Source organism: Leptonychotes weddellii, chromosome 11 (assembly GCF_054177405.1).
Source record: "Leptonychotes weddellii isolate Sample4059 chromosome 11, ASM5417740v2, whole genome shotgun sequence".
NCBI classification, from domain to species: Eukaryota; Metazoa; Chordata; class Mammalia; order Carnivora; family Phocidae; genus Leptonychotes; species Leptonychotes weddellii.
Window position 1 is genome coordinate 57,419,529 of NC_138379.1, and position 25,786 is coordinate 57,445,314.

General features: G+C 39.3%; 1 protein-coding gene and 1 long non-coding RNA gene across 6 annotated transcripts in view; one reads left to right on the top strand and one right to left on the bottom strand.

Moving 5' to 3' along the window:
* Positions 1 to 10,252: 10,252 nt before the first annotated feature.
* On the bottom strand, positions 10,253 to 25,744 carry LOC115941926 (uncharacterized). Of its 5 annotated transcripts, XR_014138801.1 has the most exons (4): positions 25,020 to 25,744; positions 17,683 to 17,840; positions 14,106 to 14,259; positions 10,253 to 10,436 (listed from the first exon to the last, which is right to left on the bottom strand). It is a non-coding gene; the product is annotated as an uncharacterized LOC115941926 (long non-coding RNA). The 5 variants fall into 5 exon arrangements; XR_014138800.1 differs by lacking the exon at positions 14,106 to 14,259; XR_014138797.1 differs by lacking the exon at positions 10,253 to 10,436 and having other exon boundaries at positions 11,814 to 14,259.
* LOC145716241 (phosphatidylinositol-binding clathrin assembly protein) overlaps positions 24,502 to 25,786 on the top strand; it is a 58,813-nt gene continuing 57,528 nt past the window's right edge. The window contains exon 1 of the mRNA XM_081798995.1: positions 24,502 to 24,955. Within this exon, the coding sequence (XP_081655121.1) occupies positions 24,826 to 24,955 (130 nt within the window). The 5' untranslated portion in view covers positions 24,502 to 24,825. The remainder of the gene's footprint in view (positions 24,956 to 25,786) is intronic.

Sequence of the window (25,786 nt, forward strand, 5' to 3'; positions counted from 1 at the left end):
TTGTTTGCTGGGCCTTTCAAGGTAACATTAGAGCTGTGTTCTGTACAAAAACTAGCTCAACTCAGCTTGTGTTCTCTGAAAGTTAGCTCAACTCAGGTCAATTATTTCTTGCACTTGTACAAGATAACCTGATTCTCATAACTAGGCTTGTTTATTGAGAGACTTTGGAGAATCTCCCTTCTCAGCATCACTATTGCAAAACAAAGGTTGGAGGTACAGACTGTACATTACTTTTGCCTTAATTCCTTCAGTCAAGATTAAGAGTTGCACCCACCAGAAAAGAATGTTCTCCTTATCGTTTAAATTGCCAACTTCAGAGAAATAATACACCAGATCCCCTTATGTATCATGACCTACTTACTCTTTCTTCTACTTCCTCAACCAGAAGGGGCTCTACGCTTCCTAACAAAATAACATCTACCTTAACACTAATATAGAAATCAACTATAATCTTTGATTTATTTTATGACCATCTACTCCCTTTGGTCTTCCCCTGGGACATGATTCTGTTTAACAATTTTACATTTCAACTGGAGAATGTAATTTTTAACAATTTTACATAATTTAGAACAATTTTAAAATAAATTTTAACAATTTTTAATAATTTTACATTTCAACTGGAGAATTTAAGGTGGATTTAACTTTTTAATAATATACTATGTATATTCAATAATCTCTTGAAAAGCTTAAGTGCACTTACTAGAATTCTGTTTCCTTCTTTCCCCTTCTCCCTTTTTGTCTTCTCTGAGATGCAGGATTTGGCAATGTGCAGAAGAAAATACATGTTGATTAGGCATAGGCTAGGGAGCCAGGTAGACCCGGCTTTGTGATTTTGGTCTAATTTTTCCGTTTTTCTTTTGATCTAGTTATTCAGCTTTTCAGAGTTTGATCCTGGAAATGGGTCTCTTATGGAATGCTATGAGGATCAAAAGAGAGTGGAATGTCTTTAAGCCCAGTGCCTGATGGATTAATTATACAAGTAAAGTTTGAATGATTATAAAGTTTGTATGTTCCAAGTTTCTATGGGGTCCTGGAGTTGGATACCAGTTCACAGAAACTACTGTTTCCTGATTTTCCCTGATAATAAGAATTTCTTATGGTACTGGTTAAAAATACAATTTCCCTGGTCTCATTCCAGACTTGATGAATCAGAAACTCCAAGCCTTGAGAGCTAAGGAATTGTACTTTTTACAAACATTCCTTGTGATTCATATTATCTGAAAAGTTATAGAAACACTGATATAGACTATCAGTGTCTGTTATGTTCTGTAATGATAAGCAACATTTGAAATAAAATAACATTATTTTAATAATTTGATTTTTTTAATGTGTAGAGCTTCATTATGCTCCAGTTAAATTACATAGCTGAGTATTTTAACTGAAATTTACATCAAATATTTAAACTTCTAGTCCATCTGTCTTTTTCTCTGTAGGTTCCACAAAACAGTCAAACTTCATTTTCATTAGTGAATAAAAATGATACTGCTTTTGCCTTTGACTAATTTTAAGCACTTTTTTTAAAGATTTTATTTATTTATTTGAGAGAGAGAATGAGATAGAGAGAGCATGAGAGGGGGGAGGGTCAGAGGGAGAAGCAGACTCCCCGCTGAGCAGGGAGCCCGATGCGGGACTCGATCCCGGGACTCCAGGATCATGACCTGAGCCGAAGGCAGTCGCTTAACCAACTGAGCCACCCAGGCGCCCTAATTTTAAGCACTTTAGTAATGTACAGCACTACATAAATGTTTACTACGATACTATTAAATGTTATAATCATAATGGTCTACACTTACAAGACTTGACTTGTGAGTTAACCAGCTACCTGCATTTTAATATGCTTTTAGTACATCGAAGCTTCGTAGAGGCAAAGCTTGAAATATTATGCATAAAAACAGCACAAACATCCCTGCTTGCTTGAACCCAGATTACTTTTTATTCTTTCTTTTTTTTTGGATGAGCCTCTAGCTAAATGCACATTTTAGGTTATGTTTTGCAATGTATTTTTAAGTCTTTGGCATCCAGCTATACATTTAATACTTCATTCAAAGACGACATTGTGCATGGTGCCTATCCTCTTCTGGTGTTCTGGTTGTGTGCGGCAGGGGCCCAGAGGAGGGAGAAGATGCGGAGGAAATGGCGAGGGGAGGGTTGGAGAAGTAAGAAGAGCATCAGCTCTTTCCAAATGAAGAACGATTCTACAAGGAACATTTACCGAGTCCTGAACAGAGCCACTAACTGCTCTGTTGGTTCACTGTTCTCAGTTTTGCCTCTGAGCCCTGTGACCATCTAGGGCCATGGCAGTTGGTGGTGACTGGTAGACACTTTCCTGTTAAAAAGAGCCGGGCTCTTCTTGGTTGCCCTGGGTCACAGCTACCACACAGTGATTGACACTCTATTTCAGAACTAACTGCAAGTCTTCTATTTTATGTCTATGCCTACCACATATGAATATAACACAAAAAGTGCTGATGGTTTATTTTGTTCTCATCCACTGGTTAGTTTGAGATGAACATGCTTTAGGGAGGTTAAACCAGACATTAGAGACTATCTAGAATCTAGATTATACCATCATGTATTTGTTTATAAGTTGCTTTCACATGATTCTTTAGTTGTTTCCTATTAAAATTATCTTTTTTCTTTAGCTAGTACCCTTCTACATTTTTTTTTCCTACAACATAGTTCCTAGGATAAAACTGTACATGTGGAAGATCCTCAAATGTTGTTTGGAATGAGTAAATATAAACATATTACTTCATTAGCTGCATTACAGGAGCTGATTGGTGACCATTTCTCTTCATTTGACATACAGTAAGTGAAAATGATGAAAATTTCTATAATTTAAGAAAATGTGACATGCAGTGCTTCTCAAAAGTCTGAAACTACCAGCCATCTGAAAGTCTGAACATGGTCACTAACAATGATCAATTATAGTCCCAATGAGTTGGATTAGGAAAACATAGAACGTATACATAAGAGTTTGAAATAAAGGATTTCAGTAACATTTATTTTTATTTTCTGTCTTTTATATCAAGTACATCTATTCTATATAACTGTCATGAATCTGTTTATATTTTCTTTGGAATTATTCTTTCTTTTCCACTGTTTACGTTTTGATATGTAGTCTTCCAAACTTGCTGTTTACACACCTCTTTTTTTCCATAAAAATATGGAAATATTGTAATAAACACAATATCCCTTATTATAAAGATGCTCATTGTTGATTGAATGGATGACTGTTGAGGGCAAGGGATAGAGATGGGGGCAACATCCACAGGGAGATGACATTTGATCGGGAACTTGGAATTATTCTTCAGTCATAAATAAGATGTCTTTGCTTTCCACTTTGATTTAAATCTGTTTTGGGGTACAGACTCTATCTTTACATCGGAGTTTGTCAGACTTCAGAATACTTCATAATTATCTGAGAGCTTGTTTAAAAAATGTAACCCTCTGCCCCCAGTCTCACCCTTAGAAATTCTGATTTAATAGGTAACCAGGCATTTGTTAGTTTTAACCCCACTTCCTATTTTCATCCTAATTTCCCTTTAGAAGAATCTCCCTTTGTGTACAGTTTTAGGGAGTGTCACCTGGGCCTGGGCCCGAGGCACGATCATTTGGAGACTCTATTTCAGAAGTTTCAGTCGAGAGCAGTTAAGACAACAACAAAGTTAGAACTGGAAATCGTAACAGAGTCAGTGTGAGGACCACATTGTTCCTGTGTTATGATTTTTGTTGTGGTTCCTCTGAAGTTCCCTCAGTTCCAATTTCTGGTCAATTCTGTGAATCCCTGACATCCTTCCAGGCAGTTCCTTCTTTGTCGAAGGGAGCACCAGCTGGTTTTTGTTGCCTGCTACGGGGAACTAAACCAATAAAGAAAATCTATATTAGCGGGTTCTAGCAACTTACATTTTTAGCAATTTCTCCAGATGATTCTGTTGCAGGCGGGTCCTCAAACTCATGTTGAGAAACACCGTTCTATTTTTTTAGTATTCTACATATTTCCTCATATCGTGGTATTCATGTAGAAGGTACTCAGTAAATGCATCTTAGATGAATGAATGGATAAATGGATGGATAGATGATGGATTCTTTGTAAAGATGCCTGACCTCAGGTCTACTAGCGTTAGACTTTTCTCAAATAAATGTAGGTTGATTGATGTTGTTCCCTAAAGTTTTCTCTTTCAGCATATGTGCTGATTTTACTTTGCTGTAGTTGAAAACCACAAAGCAGTTTAGAAAAGACAATGAGTGGGAATGCAAAAAATTTCATGTTAGAATCTTACTAAGAATGAAGAAATGAGATTTTGTAAGGTATCGCCATAGTTTTTTGTTTGTTTCTGTTTTTGTTGTTCTTTCTGGATGATGGCATAGATCTTTGAAATCTTATATATTTCTTCAGTATTTTATATGCTAAAGAAAAATAATAAGCACATGAAGACAGCTAACTAAAATCTCCTTTTCTTGCTTAAGTAGGTTGAAAAGTATGCTAGCAGCTAATGGAATTTTTCATGACTTTGACCTTCATGGCAACTTCTTCAAAAGTTGGAGTAAATACCATGCTACGTATGCTTAGTTTGCAGGACTTTTCCTCAGTTAATACTCAGTTAATACTCAGTACTCAGTACTCAGCTAATGTTTACTTAATGAAGCTTGAGTGAATTCCTAAACTTGGGCAGCTCAGTCTTTCTGGATTTCACATCTGTCATTTGTAAAATAGACTGGTTGTTCTCTAACATTATTTCCAGGTCGGACATTCTGTGATTATATGATCTGTGTATACTGAAGCCAACCTCCATATCTCACTTGTTTGGGGGCACTGAGAAATGGCATTGCATTAGTTGCTTTGTTACAAGTGGCTTCTTCATCTCTGAGTCATTCTTACTGAAAACAGTGTCAAAGAGACTGCAGCGTTGCTGTATATTTAGCGGAGAACAAATTGGAGAATTGCCCATTCAGTATTTACTTTTATAGTTTCGGCAGAGTTCTCTGCTCCATGAGCACTGTTGAGATATTTCACGTAGCTTCTTAAAGATCTTCCAACTCAAGGAGTTTGGTACTCACATGATTAGACTAACTTGGCTGCATTTCAACAAATTTGTTGGTCAGCTAACAGGAGTTCAGATGTCTGGGCATCTGTCCATCCATACCATCCTCTACTCCAGCTGGTTTTTGTTGCCTGCTACGGGGAACAGTAGCTTTGCTCTACTCCTTTATGGTAGAGTGACTTTTGCTTGAAGAATCATAAAACATACGTCTGGGATCATAACATCAATATTACAGAAGGTTAGAATGGGAGGATCTAAGGCTTGTTGTAAGGGACCTCAGGGGCTGCCTGAGTGGGATAGAGTGTGTGTGTTTTGGTGGATGTCTAATTAGGCAGGACTCTGAATTCTCATTCCAGCTTCAACCATCTCAACTAAGAGCAACCTTGCTTTTGTTCATTTTACATGCTGATCTTCTGAATAAGTTTATTTAAAAAAATATTCTCCTGCTAAATAACATTTTGACCTATCAATCTAGTCCAACCTCTCATTTACAGATAAAGAGTCTCAAGAGGACAAGGGATTTGCTCTTGAGAGAGGCCACTAGAAGATCTAGGTTGGCTCTTAATTAAAAAAAAAATTTTTCAGTAGAAGAAATATCATAAGTAGAAGGCATAGGTAGAAAAACATGCAGTAGGACAATGCTTAATTTTTATAGTTTACAAAACACTAATACATATATGTCATTTGATTTTCACAACAGACTTGGAGGCAAGTAGTACAGGTATTATGAACCCTAATTTACAGATGAGGAAATCGACACTGGGGAAGGTCAAGTGGCATGCACAAGCCCATAAGTGTGAGAGCCCGGCCTACAGCTCAAGTCTTCTGACCTTGACCTTGGCCTACAGCTCAAGTCTTCTGACACAGACTTTATACCACCTCAGTATTACACCACCATGCAGACTAAAGAATTACACCACCATGCAGACTGAAGAAAGACACATGACAAATAAATGTGTCAACATACCTTAGAGACAGGAATCGGTAGTGGGTAGAGGACTCAGCAGTCTGGTGCCTGAGGATATGATTTGGCAATTGTGTGCATTTCCCCAAAGTCGACCTATGCTGTCATTGCTCACAGTCTGAATCATGCACATTGTTCCCATTGGGGGATCATCTGAGCATACTTTTCCATGTGTTATTTTAGTAACATCAATTTGCTAATTATGAAGACAAAATTATCTTATTAGATCATAAGGAAACCTGTCTTTTGGTTTTGTCAAGACTTTGTTCCTGCTGGTTAAAAATCTTTTGGTATTCCATAAGAACTGACCTAGCCAAAAGTTTAATGTGCACCTAGATAAATTTTATTCTGTGTTAAAGTCTAATTTTTTCTTTCATTTTCTTTTCTCCTCCCATCCTCTACTCTTACCTCACTAATAATTATTCACTATTGAAAATATAAAGTATCTTTTCAAGGGTAAAAGGAAAACTTAAAAGGAAATGAATTTAAACCTTATAACATAGGACTCAATATATAACAATAGATTGAAATATGTTAGAAATTAGACTATAAAAATGAAGGAAGATTAAAAAAAAACCTAGGCTTTCTGGGAAAACAGCTATGCAGTACTTTTCAGTGTAATAGATAAAGCAGTTTGAAGTTTGAGGTTAAAAGTCACATTTGGCTACTTTACCTTTCTTGGTACTCTAGGAAAAGGTTTTAGAGCCTTTAAAGGTATATAATTAATGAACTGTATAAAGTGCAGGAAAATCATTTAAGCCAATTTCACAGAACAAAACCCAGTGTATTTAATTAGGCCATCTTGGAGAATATAGGCATGTTATCTGAGAAACTGCCACTGTATTCACATGCTAGGGTTAATTAACAAGTTCCCTTTTCTTATAGAAGTTGTTTAGGTGCCTTTGGCTTCGACAGGTCAGATGGAAATAGGATCATATTTGGTGTTGGGAGTAGAAAAAGAAGATGAGCATGGAGATAAGGTCAGATCCTTCTCTTTACTTTGCCCAAGAGAGAACAACCTATGAGGACTTTAATAGATCCTCTCTGTTGGGATGAGGTAGAAGTGAGAAAGACAGAAAGCTACAATTAACAGTGGCTTAAATGAGATATAAATTCATTTCTGTCTTTCATAAGTGAAATCTGGAAGTAAACAGTCCAGGGTTGGTAAGGCAGATTTATAATCATCAAGGACACAGACTCTTTACCTTGTTACTCTCCTACCCTCAGTATGTGGCTTCTACCTAGTGGCCCAGAATTACTGCTGGAGCTTCAGCCATCACATTTGATTTTCAGCCCAAATGAAGAAGATAAAGATGAAGAAGGCCGCAAGATCTCCCCTTAAGGAGATCTCAAAGGACAATCCTGCTAACATCTCATCAGACAGAATTTAATCACATGGACATAAGCAACCGCAATGGAAGGTTTTTTGTTTTCAGGGTGGCTATAAACTGAGCTAATATCAAGGTTCCTTCACCAAGCAAGGATGAGGGAATGGATATTTGGGATTGTGTCTGATACAAGTCTTCTTTCTCTACCACGACTGCCAAGCACTTGGGCTTAGGTTATATGAGTTTGCCTAAAATCCCCTTATCTTCCCAATCTGGACTAAAGTGTAAATAAATAGCTGATGCTTCTCGTCTGGTACAAGAGAGGTGAACTTGATGGAGTTCATATTTTCCCCCTACAATTTGCTGGGAAATGCATCTTAAAATGTAGTTCAGTACTAGATGCAGGTTGCTCCTTGTGGAACCCCAAAAGAACTGAAACTCAGGATAAAACTCTGTAGCATCACCATCATATCCCTAAATATACAACCTAAATTTAAATGTTATTGAAAATGGTAGATGGGCCAAATAACCATATTCCAGGCTGGTATGAACCTGTGTGTCCCATGAGAATTTTCTGAGAAAAAAGCCCCATGCAGTTAAAATCTAAACAAGGAAAACATCTTCAAACATTCCATAATTTGTTTTCTGGCAAGGACCATGGGAATAATAATGTAAGCCAGATAAATTTGAATAAACTGAGTCTTCATTTCAAAAAGATTCATGGAAGAGTCAACCAGATGCCATGGTTAAAAATGTCAAAATAAGATCTAAGGGTATTGAGATGACTAAACTTTCAAAAATATTAGTTAATCATATAAAATTTTGTTACATGAAGTAGAGGGAGTACTGTAGTTGTCTCAGTGAATCTATTTTACAGTTAATTAACAAGATATTATATTAACTTCCCTAGCCTGTTTTTGGCCCCAGATTAATCATTATTGGTTTGACAAACATTTATTGAATGTTTACAATGTTCCAGGCATTATGCTGAGCTGAATAAAACAACCTGTGTCCTTAAAGAGCTCAAAGTTTGGTGGTGGCAAGTTATTTGTAATTTTCATCCTTACCAATAACAGTATCATTGTACTCTATGATCTTAGAATTAAGAATTTGGGATTAAGAGACATGGTTGGTCCACCAAGAACAAAATGAAAAGAGCTTAGGTTTAGCACTCAGAAAACATCCATTTGAAGTTCAGTCCTGTCACTTATTACCTGTGCCCTTGAGCAGATCACTTAATCTTTCTTAATTTCAGTTTCTTCCTCTGAAAATGGAGGATGTCTCAGGATTGTTCTGAAGATTAAATGATATAATGTAAATGCTGTGCTTGGCCATAAAAGGCACTCAAAGCTGGTTGTAATTATTATAATTATTATTAATTATTACACTATTTCCAAGAGTGAACTGGTTCTACAAAATGCTTTGAAGGATGCACATAATTTTATATATAAAGATATATATATCTTTGTCTTGCCAACATATGCACACATTTAAGAGTAATATGAGTTATTTTATATTGCAAAATATCTTTTATATTTACTTTACATTTTTAAAAAAAGATCTTATTTATTTATTTGAGAGAGAGAGTGCGTGAGAAATAGAGCACAAGTGGGGAGAGGGGCAGAGGGAGAGGGACATGCAGACTCCCTGCTGAGTGGGGACCCTGATGCTGGGTTCGATACCAGGACCCTGAGATCATGACCTGAGCCCAAGAGAGATGCTTAACTGACTGAGTCACCCAGGTGCCCCTACTTTACATTTTTTTGATGGAAAATATATTCACCATATATTCTCTCACCTGTATATTCACTCACTTTACTCAGTGAGATAGGTGTTTTTTAAACCAAGGCATAGAAAGGTTACATAACTTGCCCAAGGTGACTTACAACTAAGTAGCAAAGTTGGGATGTGAATCTAATCACTATGTCTCCAGAGTCTGTATACTGTGTCACTAAAAATAACTTAATTCTTTAACCCATGAATCCTATATGGGACTAGAAAGAACTTTCTGACATTTAGTGATTGACTTTTGGCACAGTAGTACAACCAACCCTGCCACCCAGGCAAGATGGCCCTGCCTTAAGCCCCGTGTTTTAGAAGGCCCCACATATCAGAAACACAAAAAATAAATCTATTAAATAGCATATGGGCACCTCTGGCACTTGAGATCTGGTGCTTAGCACTGGCACATGTGTTCTTAAACATCCAGTTTCATGCTTAACCGCATTTAGGCCTCAGGGAAATGCTTCTTTACATCTCTTGTCCTATGTCCTTGAGTGAAAAAGCAACTGTGTCTAAATGCTGTGAAGTCTTAATGGATTGTACTGCCACCAAATTTGGAGATGAACACCAGCTATTTGGGTGGATTTGAATAGCAGAAGCAGCTAGAGAGGAGAAAAGAATAATTTTTCATTTCCTTCCTTTTAGAGAGCATGAGTGCAAGATATTTTTACATAGTGCAGTATCATTTTTCATTGCATCCAGCATCCATTTTCTTGCTTTTCTTCATATTTTGTGTTTCCAGAAGTACTCATGAATTAGTACATTATTTGCAGTAATTAAACGTGATTGCGGGGCACCTGGGTGGCTCAGACGTTAAGCGTCTGCCTTCGGCTCAGGTCATGATCCCAGGGTCCTGGGATTGAGCCCCGCATCGGGCTCCCTGCTCCGCGGGAAGTCTGCTTCTCCCTCTCCCACTCCCCCTGCTTCTGTTCCCTCTATAAATAAATAAAATCTTAAAAAAAAAACAAAACGTGATTGCTTAGGGACATTCTGCAATATAAAATATTTCATATTGCTCTTGAATGTGTGCATATGTAGGCTAGACATAATATGCATGAAGCATGATATCAATTCTACCCATTGGCCACTAGACAGTCAATGCAAGAATCAAGAATAGTTTTAATTTTATTAAAATATTTAAATAGAGGAGTGCCTGGGTGGCTCAGTCAGTTAAGCATCCGATTCTTGATTTCAGCTCAGGTAATGATCTCAGAGTTGTGAGACTGAGCCCTGCGTCAAGTTCTGTGCTCAGCGTGGAGTCGGCTTGAGATTCTCTCCTCCTCTCCCTCTGCCCCTTCCCCTCTGTTTGCATTCTCTCTAAAATAAATAAATAAAATATTTAAGAAAATTTAAATAGATGCAAATAAATTTTAAATTTTTGCTATAATTTTGAGTTAAAATTTTGATATTCAATAATTATAATTTATTTTTTCCTTTTCAATTTTAAGAATTGAATTTAAGAATTCAATTTTGAACTCTTTAGAGAAGCTTTTTTTTTTTTTTAAAGATTTTATTTATTTATTTGACAGAGAGAGAGCACAAGTAGGCAGAGAGGCAGGCAGAGGGAGAGGGAGAAGCAGACTCTCCACTGAGCAGGGAGCCCAGCGCGGGGCTCGATCCTAGGACCCTGGGATCATGACCCGAGACGAAGTCAGCCGCTTAACCGACTGAGCCACCCAGGTGCCCCGAGAAGTCATTTTTAAACATATAAAATAATTTTATTCCAGTTTTATTGAGATATAATTGGTATATAACATTGCCTATGTTTAAGGTATACAACATAATGGTTTGATATATGTACATACTGTGAAATGATTACCACAATGAATTTAGTTAGCATCCATTACCTCACATAGTTACAAATTTATTTTTCTTGTGATAAAAACTTTTAAGATCTACTCTCTTAGTAACTTTCAAAATATACAATACAGTGTTATTAACTATAGTCACCATGCTGTATATGATATCCCCAGAACTTACATATCTTACAACTAGAAGTTTGTACTTCTGACCACCTTCACCCAAAAATAATTGTAATTTTTTAGTTCCTTATATTTTCTTTCATTTTTTGGTGGAAAATATATTCACAATTTGAATACTTTGAATGTAATTACATTTGTTTTTTTTTTTTTTTAAAGATTTTTTATTTATTTATCTGAGAGAGAGAATGGGAGACAGAGAGCATGAGAGGGGGAGGATCAGAGGGAGAAGCAGACTCCCTGCCGAGCAGGGAGTCCGATGCGGGACTCGATCCCGGGACTCCAAGATCATGACCCGAGCCGAAGGCAGTTGCTCAACCAACTGAGCCACCCAGGCGCCCCTACATTTGTTTTTTAATCTTTTAGAGCATTAAGAATGAGTACAAGTTAAGGCCAAGGCAGAAATAGAAAATATAAAAGTGAAATTCAGAAAAGAAAAAAATATCTGTCAAGGTAGAAGGATAGGATGTACATTTTCACCAAAAGCTTGAGAGCTTGATATGTAACTTTTTTTTTTTTAAGATTTTATTTATTTATTTGACAGAGAGAGAGAGAGCGAGAGCAGGAACACAAGCAGGGGGAGTGGGAGAGGGAGAAGCAGCTTCCCACCAAGCTCTCCCACTCCCCCTGCTTGTGTTCCCTCTCTCGCTGTGTCTCTGTCTGTCAAATAAATAAATAAAATCTTTAAAAAAAAAAAAAAAAGAGAGAGAGAGCACAAGCAGGGAGAGTGGCAGGCAGAGGGAGAAGCAGGCTCCCCGCTGAGCAGGGAGCCCAACATGGAACTCAATTCCAGGACCCAAGCCGAAGGCAGACGCTCTACTGACTGAGCCACCCAGGCGCCCTGATGTAGAGACTTTAAAACAACATCTCACGCAGTTTCTGTGCGTCAGGAATTCGGGAACAGATTAGCTGGGTAGTTCTGGCTCAGGGTCTCTCCTGAGGTTGCAATCAAGATGTTGGTCAGGGCTTCTGAAGACTTGGCTGTGGTGCCAGACAGAGGATCTGCTTCCAAGATGGCCCACTCACAAGGCTGGCAAGTTAATGCAGGCTGGTGGCAAAAGGCCTAAGTTCTTTGCCACGTGGACCTCTCTATTGGAATTTGAGTGTTCTCATAACATGGTGGCTGACTTCTGCCAGTGTGAGAGAGCCAAGAGAGAGTAAAGTGGAAGCTTCAATATTTTTATGATTTAGCCTGAGAAGTCACACACCATCATTTCCCTACTAGTCTATTGGTTATATAGGTCATTCGTATTCATTGTGAAAGGGGATTATACAAGGGCACAAAAACCAGGAGGTGAGGATCACTGAAGTCCATCTTGGAAGCTGGCTATCACAGGTCACAAATTTTTCAAGGTATATAGGGAGACAGAATATTTTCTACACAGTTACCTGTGTATATATATACCATGTATATTTGAAGCCATAACACTTAACTATATAAAATGCTCTTCACAGTGATGAACTTGAGTTATTACAAGTTATTAAAATATTCAGTTCAGTTTACTTTCATATTTTAGGCTGAGCCATATGAAATTTGCTGTTTTTGTGAGTAAGTAATTATCCAATATCAGCCATTTTCTGGTTTCAACCTACTACTTATAAAGCTGGAACTATGAGGTAAAATACCTTAGATCAATTTTTAAGAAATTATAAATAAAAACCACTTTTCTTTCACATCATTAGTTAATCATAAGTTTCAATGAACTACAATAAACTATTCTTCAAGCACTCTGGTTATTGGAAATGTTACGATAGCTGTGATGTTCCCATAAAGTTTTTGAGAACCAAAGGATCTGTGAGGGCAATGTATCAGTGTTATTCTATGAAAGTAATTTAACATCCCTGGGACCAATTTTCCTCATCCATAAATGAAAGAATTTGATTAGATGTCATCTAAGCAGACTTACTGTGCAAAATTTTTTAACATGTCTTTATATGCTGTGTATGAGCCACTAGCAGTTTCTTTCTTCAACTCATGGTAAGAAATACTGCATATTTAATTGAGTTGTAGAAAAATGTCTTTAACCAAATATGCTTAGTCATTAGCATATAGTATTTATGTTAAACTCAAGGTCCATCATGTTTTTGAGTCGTCCAGAGAGTCTTCCTCTCTCCTTTGTTTTCTAGAAAGCATAGACTGCCCTTCAGTAAATCAATTTTCTTAATTTGACTTGCTATATTTGACAACATTTTTTGGGTTCACATATTTTTTCTTGTGCCAAGTACTGCATTTTTCATTTCCCACAGAATCAGGACAAACTGTACATCCCTGCTGTGTCCAGGGCAGATCTGGCTAAATGTCAACTATGTTAATTGGTATAGAGAAAACAGCAGCCCTATTTTTATCTGATTAAAAATCCCCACAAACATTCTCCTCTAAAATAAAGCTATGTCAGTACAAAGTGATTTAATTATAATATAAAGTTTGGCAGATGTGTCCCTCCTGCCTTCATTTTACTGTAGCATGCAGAAATGCAACTGGTTCTTGGAATCTTTCAGTATCTAAGATTTTAATCCTGCTTTTGGAGGTTTAGAATTTGGTACTCAAAACTTTCTCTGGACTGCCAACTGGAATAAAATATCTTTGCTTTAAAGTGAGATTTTTTAAAGAGAATATATAGAACACTCTATAAAACCTTATTTAAAAGGTAGTTTGAAATATTTTATTCTACTTTTGAAAAGTCTCCATGTTAACTATTGCCCCAGGATGAGCAGATTATGTAATATAATTGCTTTAGTTAATTGGGGTGTGGGAGGTGTGGGTGTAAAAGAATAAAAGGTAATGAACTTTGATAAATTTATATGAGCAATAACAAAGTATCTGTGAAAACTTAATTTTATCAGAGAGTGACTATATCTTCAGTGCTCTTTCAAAATTGTATGCTGCCTCTTTAATGTTAGAATTCCCCAGGATTCTGTCTCAGTCTTGGGAGCTTACTCCCAGGTTAACTTCATAAACTCCATGATTTGTCAACTACTTAAACCCTCATATTATTTGGATCTGTACCTCTAGCTTATTGAAAGCCATATTAATATCCTTTGGTATACTGGATAGCTCCATTTGGGTGTCTCCTGAGCACCCCAAAGCAGTATGTCCAGTCTTCTGGTTTCTCGTCCCATAGCACCACTCCAATGTAACAACAAGTAGAAACCTGGGCAAACTGAAAAATCAACTCCTTTTAGATCTGTCTGAAAAGTGAGGTTACAGGACAAATCATTGCTCCCCCCCAACAAACTGGTGAGACAGACAGGTGAACACAGAGAATCACAACTTACAAGGGCACAACCCACAAGCAGAAACCACCACAGGAACCAGTCCCAGGGTGTGGAAACCTAAACTGTAATTGACAAATTGCTGGAGGCTCAATGTGGACAAGGTATGGGGAGGTTCCCACACTTTTGTTAGTTCTATCTATGGGAGCACTACCATGACATTTTAGTGAATACCAGAGAAAATTCCCTTGGTGTTTCTAGCAAGAGGAGGGGAAAGGAACCCTTTCAATATATGCCAGAGCATTCTGTTCTTCTTAACAAGGACTACCCTCAGGAGAAACTACTTTACCAGAGTCTAATCTGCTGCAATTTTATCAGAGGCTAAACTACCTGGGAGAAAAAAAAAGACAACTCAGCCCCCTCTGCCTACCCTGTCCCACCTAAGCAAGAAAAACAACAACAACCCCCCCCCCCAAAAAACAAAACTAAGAAGCAACCTACTGAATGGAAAAAGATATTTGCAAATGATATACCTGATAAGGGATTAAAATCTAATATATAAAGAATTTATGCAATTTAACACCAAAAAAACGAATAATCTGACTAAAAAATGGGCAGAGGACCTGAAAAGTCATTTTTCCAAAGAAGACATACATACAGATGGCTAGACACATGAAAAGATGCTCGACATTACTAATCATCAGGGAAATACAAATCAAAACCACAAGATATCATTTGCAGTGAATGGCTAGTCAGAATGGCTAGTATAAAAAAGACAAGAATAACAAGTGTTAGTAAGGATGTAGAGAAAAGGGAACCCTTGTGCACTGTTGGTGGGAATGCAAACTGGTGCAGCCACTGTGGGAGACAGAATGGAGGTTCCTCAAAAAATTAAAAATAGAAATACCACACAATCCAATAATTTCAATACTGGGTAAAAAGTGAATATACTAATTCAAAAAAATATATGCACTCCTAAGTTTACTGCAGCATCATTTATAATAGCCAAGATATTGAAACAACCAAAGTGTCCATCGACAGATGAATAAAGAAGACATGGTATATATACAGAATAAAATATTAGTCAGCCATAAAAAAGAATAAAATCATGCCATTTGTGATGACATGGCTGGACCTAGAGGGCATTACGCTAAGTGGAATAAGTCAGACGGAGAAAGACAAATACCATATGATTTCACTTACATGTGGAATCTAAAAAACAAAACAAATGAACAAACAAACAAAAGAAGAAAGACCCTCTCTAAATACAGAGAACAAACTGGTGGCTGCCTGAGGGCAGGAGGTGGGGGGATGGGCAAGATGGGTGAAGGGGAATGGGAGGTACAGGATTTCTAGTTATGGGATGTATAAGTCACAGGGATGAAAGGTACAGCATAGGGAATATAGTCAAAGGTAATGTAATAGCATGGTATGGTGACAGATGGTAGGATGGTAGCTACCCTTGTGGCGGGCATAGCATAAAAATAGAGTTGTAGAAGCACTATGTTGTACATATAGTACATAATAACTAATGTAACATTATGTGCTAACTACACTTCAATAAAATACAACAACAACAACAACTGAGAAGCACTGGTAAATTTCACAATCCATGGGCACAAGCTCACCCAAAGACAGACTGAAACATAGCACTACTGAAAACCTATCAATCATAAAAATCTGGATTTGTTAAAGTTGCTGATAAGGGGACGCATCCCAGTAACACAGTCTCAGTAATGTCTCAAAATGGGGTAGTTAGGGAAAGATACTTATAGGATTTGGGAGGGGACTGGTATTAATCATAGGGTGCCTTTATATTGGATGTTATTAGCATGGGCAGGGATTTCATAAGAATTTGTAAACTAAGTGAATTACTAGAACATATGAGTCTGCACAGAGTTACAGTTAAATAGTTTGTGGTCTTGCAACATATGAGTCTAAAGCGCCTGCTAAAACAATAAGAGTTTGAATTGTTTGTGTTGCGTATCAATAGTACAGTTGATCATTTTACTTTTTGCTTCATTTCTCAGTAGCCCCCCCCTCCCCGTCTTTTGGTCATTCTTTAGCCTATGCTGGAAGAAAGAATATTATTTTTCTGGGAACATAATCAATTCAGATCTGCATGGCTATTTAAGTCGCAGTTATGTATTGACATTTTCATGGTAGTCTTATTAACCTCTATAAGTATCAGCCCTTCTTGTTCTTTTTTGTTGGATAATCATTTGTAAATCATCTAGTGTAGCAGTGGCTGTGCAGCAGCATTTAAGACTCGAAAGATCATATACCTGGTAACTGCAATGCAGACAGACACCAAGACAAAAATGATGGGAGTTTGCAAGGCATTTCAAAACTACATTCCTAGATTTTAAAAACTGGACAACGGATACAGAATTGTTGTATCACTATATTGTTACATCTGAAACTAATATAACACTGTACATTAACTATACTGGAAATAAAAATAGCTGGACATGTAACACAATCGTCCTTATATAATCAAGTTTTTTTTTCCTTTAATTTGGGTAGGGTTTGCTCAACCTTACCAGTGAATGAAGAATTAGTCCTATGTCCAGTAATTTTCAAGGATACAGGTCTTGGGAATATTATGTATTTAGTAAAGGAAAACTGTGTCCATCAATAATCTAGGACCTTGATCCAGAAGAGGGGAAAGAAAATAGCCAAGAGGATAAAGATGAAAGCCAAGGGGATATGCATATGTAGAAGAACATGGCAATCAGTGGATTCTTGTTCCAATGGTGTTGGTGGGAAACAGCCTACTTCATGCAGTCATCAGCTTGCTCCAAAGATCTAGGGCTAGCTGTCCATTCTCATGGTACATCTACCTCTAGATATTTTCCAGAGTCTTCAACATGCCCCTCATGATCTGGCCACATCTCTGAGCTCATCTCCTAGTTCTCTTTCCCTTCTTCACTCTTTCTCTGGCTACATTGGCCTTGCTGTTCTGCAAACAAGTTAATCTTGTTCCTGCCTGAGAGCCATTGTACTTATTGTTTCTTTTCTGCCAAATGATATTCTCCCCAATATTTGCCTTGCTGACTCCCACAATCCACTCAAGTCACATGTCATCTCCTTAGAAAAACTTTCCCTTGTCATCCAATTTAAAGTCCTCTGTCATTCTTGATTCTTTTACCCTGCTTAAATTTTTTTCATAGCACTCTTCACTCCCTGTATTTGTTTCATATTTATCTGTTTATTATATGCCCTCTTGAATGTACGTACTATTCCAAAAGGCAGAAGACTTTTCTGTTTTGTTCACTGATGTGTTTTCAGGACCTAGTACACTATCTGGCATAAAAAGTGCTCGATAATTACTTGCTGATCGAATGAATAAATAAAAACCTCACACGTACCATAAAACTAGTTGCAGTCATATTGTATTTGCAGTCGGGGTGTCTGGGTGGCTCAGTCGGTTAAGCATCCAGTCCAACTCTTGATCTCAGCGCAGGTCTTGATCTCTGGGTTGTGAGTTCAAGCCCTGCATTGGGCTCCCTGCTGGGTGTGGAGCCTACTTAAAAACAACAACAGCAACAAACTATTTGCAGTCCTCAAATGACTCCTTTTTTTTGCATATGCGATTTTCCTCTGCCTAGAATAACTTCTCACACAATTCCTCACAACTGATTCCCTCACAATTCCTAATCATCCTTTAAGACTCCGTTTATGTGTCATTGCCCCTGAGAAACCTTCATTGATCCCTCCAGGAAGAACTAGATGTCCTTTTTTCCCGTTCTTATAGTACTCTATGTATATCTCTATCACAATACTTAATACATTCTGTTAATATTTTGTCTAAGTGACCTCTGTATCCTGGGAATCTAGCAGAGTGCTTTGCCCATAGTGAATTCTGAATAAATGTTGAATGATTTTATTTATAGAGTGACAACATTTATTGTATGTCAAACATTGTATTAGTTTTTTATGTACATTATTTTAATCCTGATAAGAAATCTTTAAAATAGGTACTATTATCCCTGTTTTATATATGAGGAAACTGAATAATTTGTCCAGAGTTTTGAACCTAAGTGTGTCTAACTCCAAATCCAGTTCTTCCCCCATTGCCTTAAATGAATTACTAAATCTCCTTCATGTTATTGATATATTAACCAAAACTCAATATCCTAATTTTAACATTAATGTTATTTTAGTTCATTTGTTCTTATTTTAGTTCAATGTTGCATGTTCTAATATGTTTGTACTTGATTCAGCCTCTTTAGATTACAAAGAATGGACCCCAGATATCTTAACAGCTCAGGTATCGTATTTTTATTCTGCTTCATAATTAATGGTTTTTGATGACGATTCAGGGTCAAGGTTTGGTTAATCTTCCTTTTTAAGGGAAGGATGAAACTTAAAAACTAATCTACACATCATTTTTCAACAGGTATATAAGGTCCAAATACATTGTAAGTCATATTGAAATTATAAAATTAATATACCCAAAAGAAAAGAAAATGTGGCAGGAATAAGTTAAAGAAAGTAAGAGAGCATCTTATATATGAGAGAACCTGGAGGTCACCCTGATTATTTCATTTTTCAGCATGCTAAGTGAAGCAGTGGATATTAAAGGCCATATGAAACTTTTTTTTTATAAGAAGCACCACAAAGTCTTGTTTTTTTTTTTAATGTTTTATTTATTTATTCATGAAAGTCAGAGAGAGAGAGGCAGAGGCAGAGGGAGAAGCAGGCTCCCCGCCTAGCAGGGAGCCCAATGTGGGACTCGATCCCAGGACCCTGGATCATGACCTGAGCCGAAGGCAGATGCTTAACCATCTGAGCCACCCAGGCGCCCTTTTTTTTTTTTTTAAAGATTTTATTTATTTATTTGACAGAGAGAAAGATCACAAGTAGGCAGAGGGGCAGGCAGAGGGAGAGGGAGAAGCAGACTCCCTGCTGAGCAGGGAGCCCGATGCGGGGCTCGATCCCAGGACCCAGGGATCATGAGCTGAGCCAAAGGCAGACGCTTAACCAACTGAGCCACCCAGGCGCCCGCCATATGAAACTTTTATGAAATTTTTAAAAGTACATAAAATAGTATCATGAGAAACTTAAGCGGTGAGAGCTCAAACTCTAACGTCAGACAGACCTGAGATCTATTCCTAGTTCCCCCACCTAATAGCTGAGCAAATTTAAGCAAGTTACTTAACTTTTCCTAAGCCTCAATCTCTTCACCAGCAAAATGAAGATAAGTGTATTAGGCAGGGTAGCTAATTATTGTAAAATACAGCATCATAATTTCAGAGGCATAATTTAATAAAACAAGTAAAATCCAACACAGGTGTTCCTCACCATGCTTGGATGACATTTCTGCAAGAATTAATTTGGGGCCCCTGGCTTCTTGAGTTTGGTGGTTTTGACCTCCTCTAAATTCTTTGAAGTTTTCATTCAGCTGATAAGTGTGGAAAGAAAGAGAATATGGAGCATGTGTAGGATGTTCTAGAGGTTTTGTGGGCCAAACCTTAAATGGCTTTCATCATTTCTATTCACATTCCACTGCACAGAAATCAGTCACATGACCCCGAGTAATTACAAAGGAGGCTGGGAAATACAAGGTGTTAGGTGTGGAGTAAAGAAAACAGACTTTGGTGAACACAAAGTTGTCTCTGCCACTTACGGTCATGAGGTTGTTTTAGGGTTTAACTGAGATAATGCATGTAATGTGCTTAGCACAGGGTATGTCACCAACAAAGTTATATGTTCCTATTCTTATCACAAATATGTATGCTGGGAGTGTGAATAAGGGTCTCCCAGTTGGAAGTAGAGTATTTGCTTGGAGGTTCTACTAAGAGAACTCAGATACATTCAAAGAAAAATCCTGACCTTTTAAAGGTTATGATCTTTAATTCATTTGGCAGCATCAGAAGATATAAACAGAAAGGTAAGGGAGGAAGGGGATGCCAAGGTATTCATATCAGCTTAGCTAACAGAATGTCAAAATATTATAATTTAAATAACTCTAATTTCCAAGAAGAGTGGGAATAGGGTAAACTGGTAGATTCTTTGGCTTTGGGAATGAGCTTAAGTGAAGTAGTAAGGGGTAAAAATTATGGTTAGTTCTGTCTTCCAAATTCTTTTTCTCTCTTACTATCTTACTTTTAAGTTTAGACATCCTCAAGATTCTTCATGTGCAGTAAGTTTTCTTCACCATTTCTCTATTACCTAGACCCTTTCAGCATACTGTTATAACAATGAACTCTTTAGTCTCTAATGAGACTCCAAATCCAGTTCTTCCCCCATTGCCTTAAATGAATTACTAAATCTCCTTCATGTTATTGATATATCAACCAATGATATTTCTCCTCTGTTGCCATTTAAAATATTGCAAGCTCTGAGAATAGAGACCATGTTTGTCTTACACACTATTGTATCTTTGCATCTAGCAATACCTAGCATAGAGTATGCAGGCAAGAAGAATTTGTTGAATAAATGTCATCTGTATTGGTAGTTGCTTCAAGTCTTGCTGAAAGGGTCTAGGTAAAGTAATGGAAAGACAAGTTTTTAAATCTTGCTTATGCCACTGTAGTATCTGTGGGATTCTGGGCTTCTAAGACTTAACTTTTTTTTTTTTAAACAATAGAGAAAAATTATATAAGCACTTAACTCCTAAAACTTGTTTTTTCCCTTATATTAAATGGTACAATACTTTTTATAGTAATGAGAATTAAATGAAAAATTTATAAGTGTTCCAAACACATGAAAGGCACTAAAAAATGGTTTTTTTCCCCTTGGACACCAACCTCTCTACAGCATATTTTGTAATTTGAGAGCCTAGGAAATATCAAGTGCTATTCAAAATTTTCCTTCTGTTTTTGTTTCTATTCATTTGTAACTAAAGCACATAGGCTTTTAAGTTGGTGATCACAGTAAAGAGCTTATTCGTTCCCAAAGGACTAATGAGTTCATTGTTATAACGGTATTCAGCACCTAGAACAGTGCTTGACACACAGCAGGTATTCAATACATATATTTTTGTGAATGAATTAATAAAACACTGAAATAAGGATGATCCTCCAAATGGATAATTACGGAATGTACATGCTGTAAGTATGAAAAAGTGGGCAGGTTTTATCCAATGAGAGGTTTGGAGTAGTGTTTCCAAATGGGTGACTTTTAAGTGTTTTCATTCATTCATTCATTCATTCAAGTAGCATTATACTGTGTGTCTACTATGGATCAGCCACAATATTAACAAGAAGATATCTCTGTGCCTCATGCTAGCACAATAAAATAATTACAAAAATAATTAGTAGGAGGATGTATAAGATACTACATGAGTAACAGAAATAAACCACTGACTACTTACGAGAGTGTGAAACAGCATGGCATACCCAGTAGTGTGACACTGGCAGGAGTGCATGTAGAGGACTGGAGAGAGATAAGGCTCAACAAACTATACTTAGGTAGGGGCTAGATCATGAAAGGCTTTATATGCCAAGCTAAGAGCCCTAAGTTTTATCCTCTACAGTAGTGCATGGGGTGCTACTGAAGGGTTTTAATGCAAAGAAAAGATAAACACATTTTAGGTTCAGAAAGATCCGGATTGGAGAGTTGAGGTACGGGAGACAGAGAAATCAGCTAAGAAGTTATTAGAACAGTCTACATGGGGAAGAGATCATAAATCATAAAGGCTAGAACTAAGGCAATAGATGTGGTGTTAGAAAGAAAACGGGTTTGAGGGATATAACTAGATTAGGCGAGGTAAGAGAAATAAGAGAGAAGGAGGGCTAAGAATAAGTTACGGTTTTCTGACTTGGACTTCTGGGCAGGTGGTTAAGGCCATTCCTGGAATAAGGTACAAAGAAGAAGATCCACATGGATTAGGGATACGGAATGGGCCAGGACAAGAGAATTCATTTTTGGCCATAGTGAGCTTGAAGCATCTGTGGGACAAGTAAAGATATTTCTTGAACAGACCAAGGAAAGTAGAACACACAGAAAACTTAAGTATATAGGACAGGGCAGGCCGGTCAGTAATTCCTAACCTTAGAATACGTCCCCATCATCTTCTAAATTTCTTCATATCTTTCAGTTCACCAATGTACATAAACCTCTATAATGATCACTGATTACTTATTTAGAAACTTGTAAAATGCATCCTTGAAAAAAGTACAGTGATATTATCCTATAATGTCATTCATAATAGTGCAGAAAATACAAGTTTCCTGCTGTGTACTTAGGAATAACTTATACATTTTTCCTAAGGTTGAAATATTTAGCTATTGGCAGCTAAATGCCATGCTCATGTCGACTTACTTCAGCAGGAGGATTATTAGTGCAGACACTCAGGCCAGTTGGTAATTCACACAATGGAACCCATAGAAGGGTAGCAAGGATGGCATACATGTCTTGATGATTGGGTAACTGTACTGCACAATGGACATGGGGCAGCAAACTGGGCACCAAACTGCAGATGGACTGCAGATGCACTGAAGGAAGTCATTAACGTTTTGTGAAATTTGGGACTGGCTTGACAAAGATGAAGCCTGCTTGTTTAAGACTGTATGTTCTTGGCAAACCATGGTGCTGCAGAATTTCACCAGCCATAGTGAAACAAGGTGGGGAAGGGAATGGGAGGAGACCACAAAATCTGTGATACGATATATAAAATGTTAACTATTCGCATTGCATCTTCTGAGAGTCACCAGATTGAAGCACGAATTTTGGATTTGGCTGGCAGATGGTGTACACAGACTTTTGGAGTATGTTAGCATTTCATTTGAAACTAGCAAGATTACGTAGGACTATCACGGTAATTTAACATTCACAGAGTTTTTTTTTTTTTTTAAGATTTTTAATTAATTTATTTGACAGAGAGAGAGATAGCAAGAGCAGGAACACAAGCAGGGGGAGTGGGAGAGGGAGAAGCAGGCTTCCCGCCAAGCAGGGAGCCCCATGTGGGGCTCCATCCCAGGACCCTGGGATCATGACCTGATCTGAAGGCAGACGCTTAACGTCGGAGCCACCCAGACGCCCCAACATTCACAGAGATTTTAAAATTTATCCCTAAACCTGAGTTAAATGTGAGGCCCTAATTACATTTACAAAGGCTCTGTTAAAGATATGGATCTCATTGAACAGATTCACAGGATATAGTAATTCCTCTAAAATGTCTACAAGTCAGTGTCAGTGTCTCCTTTCCCTGAAAATCTGGTTAGCCAAGAGAAAAAGGGCCAAAGGGAAGAAAAACTAAACCCGGGAAGATGGCAGGTAGTGATGTCTCAATTCTTTGAATGGGACTTCTCCATTTACCAGCCTTCTCACTTCCTTCTATGGTCTGGACCTTTAATCACCTCGGCAGTCAGCCTTGTAGGGTCAAGCTAATCTCTGTTGACATCATCCTACTACTTCCCTTTTCAAATTCCAGTGAAGTTATGTGTTTCCTGTCCTATTTGACACCCTAGGGAAAGAATAGGGGCCGGTTAATACCTAAATTTAGTCCAGCAGCAACGTGTCTGAGTTTTCAGAGGAGAGATAAACGAAAACAGGTGACATTTCCAAGCCTTTCAAGAAAATGGGGAAAAAAAAAAGGAACAGAACCCAACCCTTCTGGGGTAAGTAAGCAGGGATAGCTTCAACAGTTCCACAGTAGGGAGAGGCCTGCTGGCCAGGCTCAGAAAATGGGCCGACTTAAGCGTTTTCCTTTTCCTTAAAGCCAGGAGGACGGCTTGGCGGGGTGGCCCTCAACACAATCTTGACTCAGCCACTAAAGTCCGGGAAGCCGGAGCCCTGACAGCCCCCTCCTCACGCCAAGCTGTAAAGGCGGCCGCACCTCCTCTTTGTCAAGCCGTTGGTTTCTAACACAGGAACGAGGAGACCCTTCGGCTGGGAAAGGGGAGAGACAGACGCCACTCCCTAGCCCGCCCCCGGCGCGCCGGACTCGCCGCCCTTCCCCCGCCCCACCTCCCCTCTGTGACCCCCGCGTCCCGCCTCGGGCGACCTGTAGGCAGGGAGCGTCACGTGACGCAGCCGGCCGCGCACTGCCCCGGGGCGGGCCTCCTGTTGCGCCCGCCGGGCGGGTTCCATCACGTAACGCGCGGGCACCGCCCCGCTCTTCCCTCGCAGAGCGAGGGAGGGCGGGCGTCGAAGAGGAAAGGGAAGGGAAAAGGGGCGGGAGAAGGAGACGGAGGGGCGGTGCCTGAGTCACGTGACCCGAGACAGCCCGGAAAGCTCCGAGGAGGAGCCTGGCGCCGCCATTTTCCTGCAGCTGCCTGTCCCTCTTGCCCTGCCCGGCTCCAGCTGACCAGGGAAGGGGTGGGCTGAGCTGAGGCGGGGGCAGGGGAGTGCCCGATACCGTGCCTGACCCCGCGGGTGACACGAGCCTGTTCTTTCCGGGCTGGGTGGCAGCGCGCGGCCCTGAGCCCCGCCCCAGGCCGGCAGGCGGACAAGGAGCCGGTGGGGGTAGGGGGTGCGGTGGGGGGGGTGGGGGTCCTCCGGCGCTTGGGGGTCCCAGTCCCCGCTGGCTGCCGAGCGGGAGGGGTGGCGGAGGAGCCGCAGAGATGTCCGGACAGAGCTTGACGGACCGAATCACCGCCGCCCAGCACAGTGTCACCGGCTCCGCCGTATCCAAGACAGTATGCAAGGCCACGACCCACGAGATCATGGGGCCCAAGAAAAAGCACCTGGACTGTGAGTGAAGCCGACCGCGGCCCGTCCCCGCGACCCGCGTTCTTCTCCCCTTCTCTTTTCTTACCCCTTCAGCTGCCTCTTCCTTCCCTGCGTCTTGTCTGGCACGGCGGGTCCTGTGCTGCTCCGAGGTGTGTTCTTTTTGCTTCCATCATACCTGCCTTCATGGCTTCCGTTCCCTGTCCAAAAATCCCTCTTAAGCCACTCCCCCCCTCCCCCTCGGGTACCTAGGGGACCCTCGCTTTCCTGCCCGGTGCGCCACGAAACCCCATCACACCGGACCAACTTGCCTCTCCACCTAGCTTCTCAACCTCCCAGCCGCCTCTGTCTGTTGCAGCCTTCTGCTCTTTCATCCCACCCGTCCCGTGCTGCCTAGTCGCCCCCTCCTGAGCGTTTCTCCGCTTGCTCCCGGTCTCACCGCCCCATTGTTTCCCCATTAGCCTTCGGGTTCCGTAAACGCCCGGTTCCGTGGACCTAGATCCCTATTGCTCCGCAGTCCTGAAGGCTGCCTCCCTTGAAGTGATTTCCAGTTCCTTTGCTCCACTAGCCTCTTCTGTCCATTCCCTTTTCGGGTTTCTCTTCCAGCTCCCCTCTTCGTTTGGGTTATATTTCTTGGCCTCTGTAGCCTCAGTTAGGTTCCTTCGTCTCATTTTATGTCATACACATCACACTCAATATCCGACTCTTATCCCAGATTACTTTCTTTGTGGGAGTGTAGTAAAGGTATTCCGTTTGGTGTAGGGAACGCTTTGTGGGAAGTTGGGATTTTTAATTGCTTTTGGTGGAATTTAATCATTATGTTTTCATGCTTTTTAGAGAAGTTGTGAATGTCAG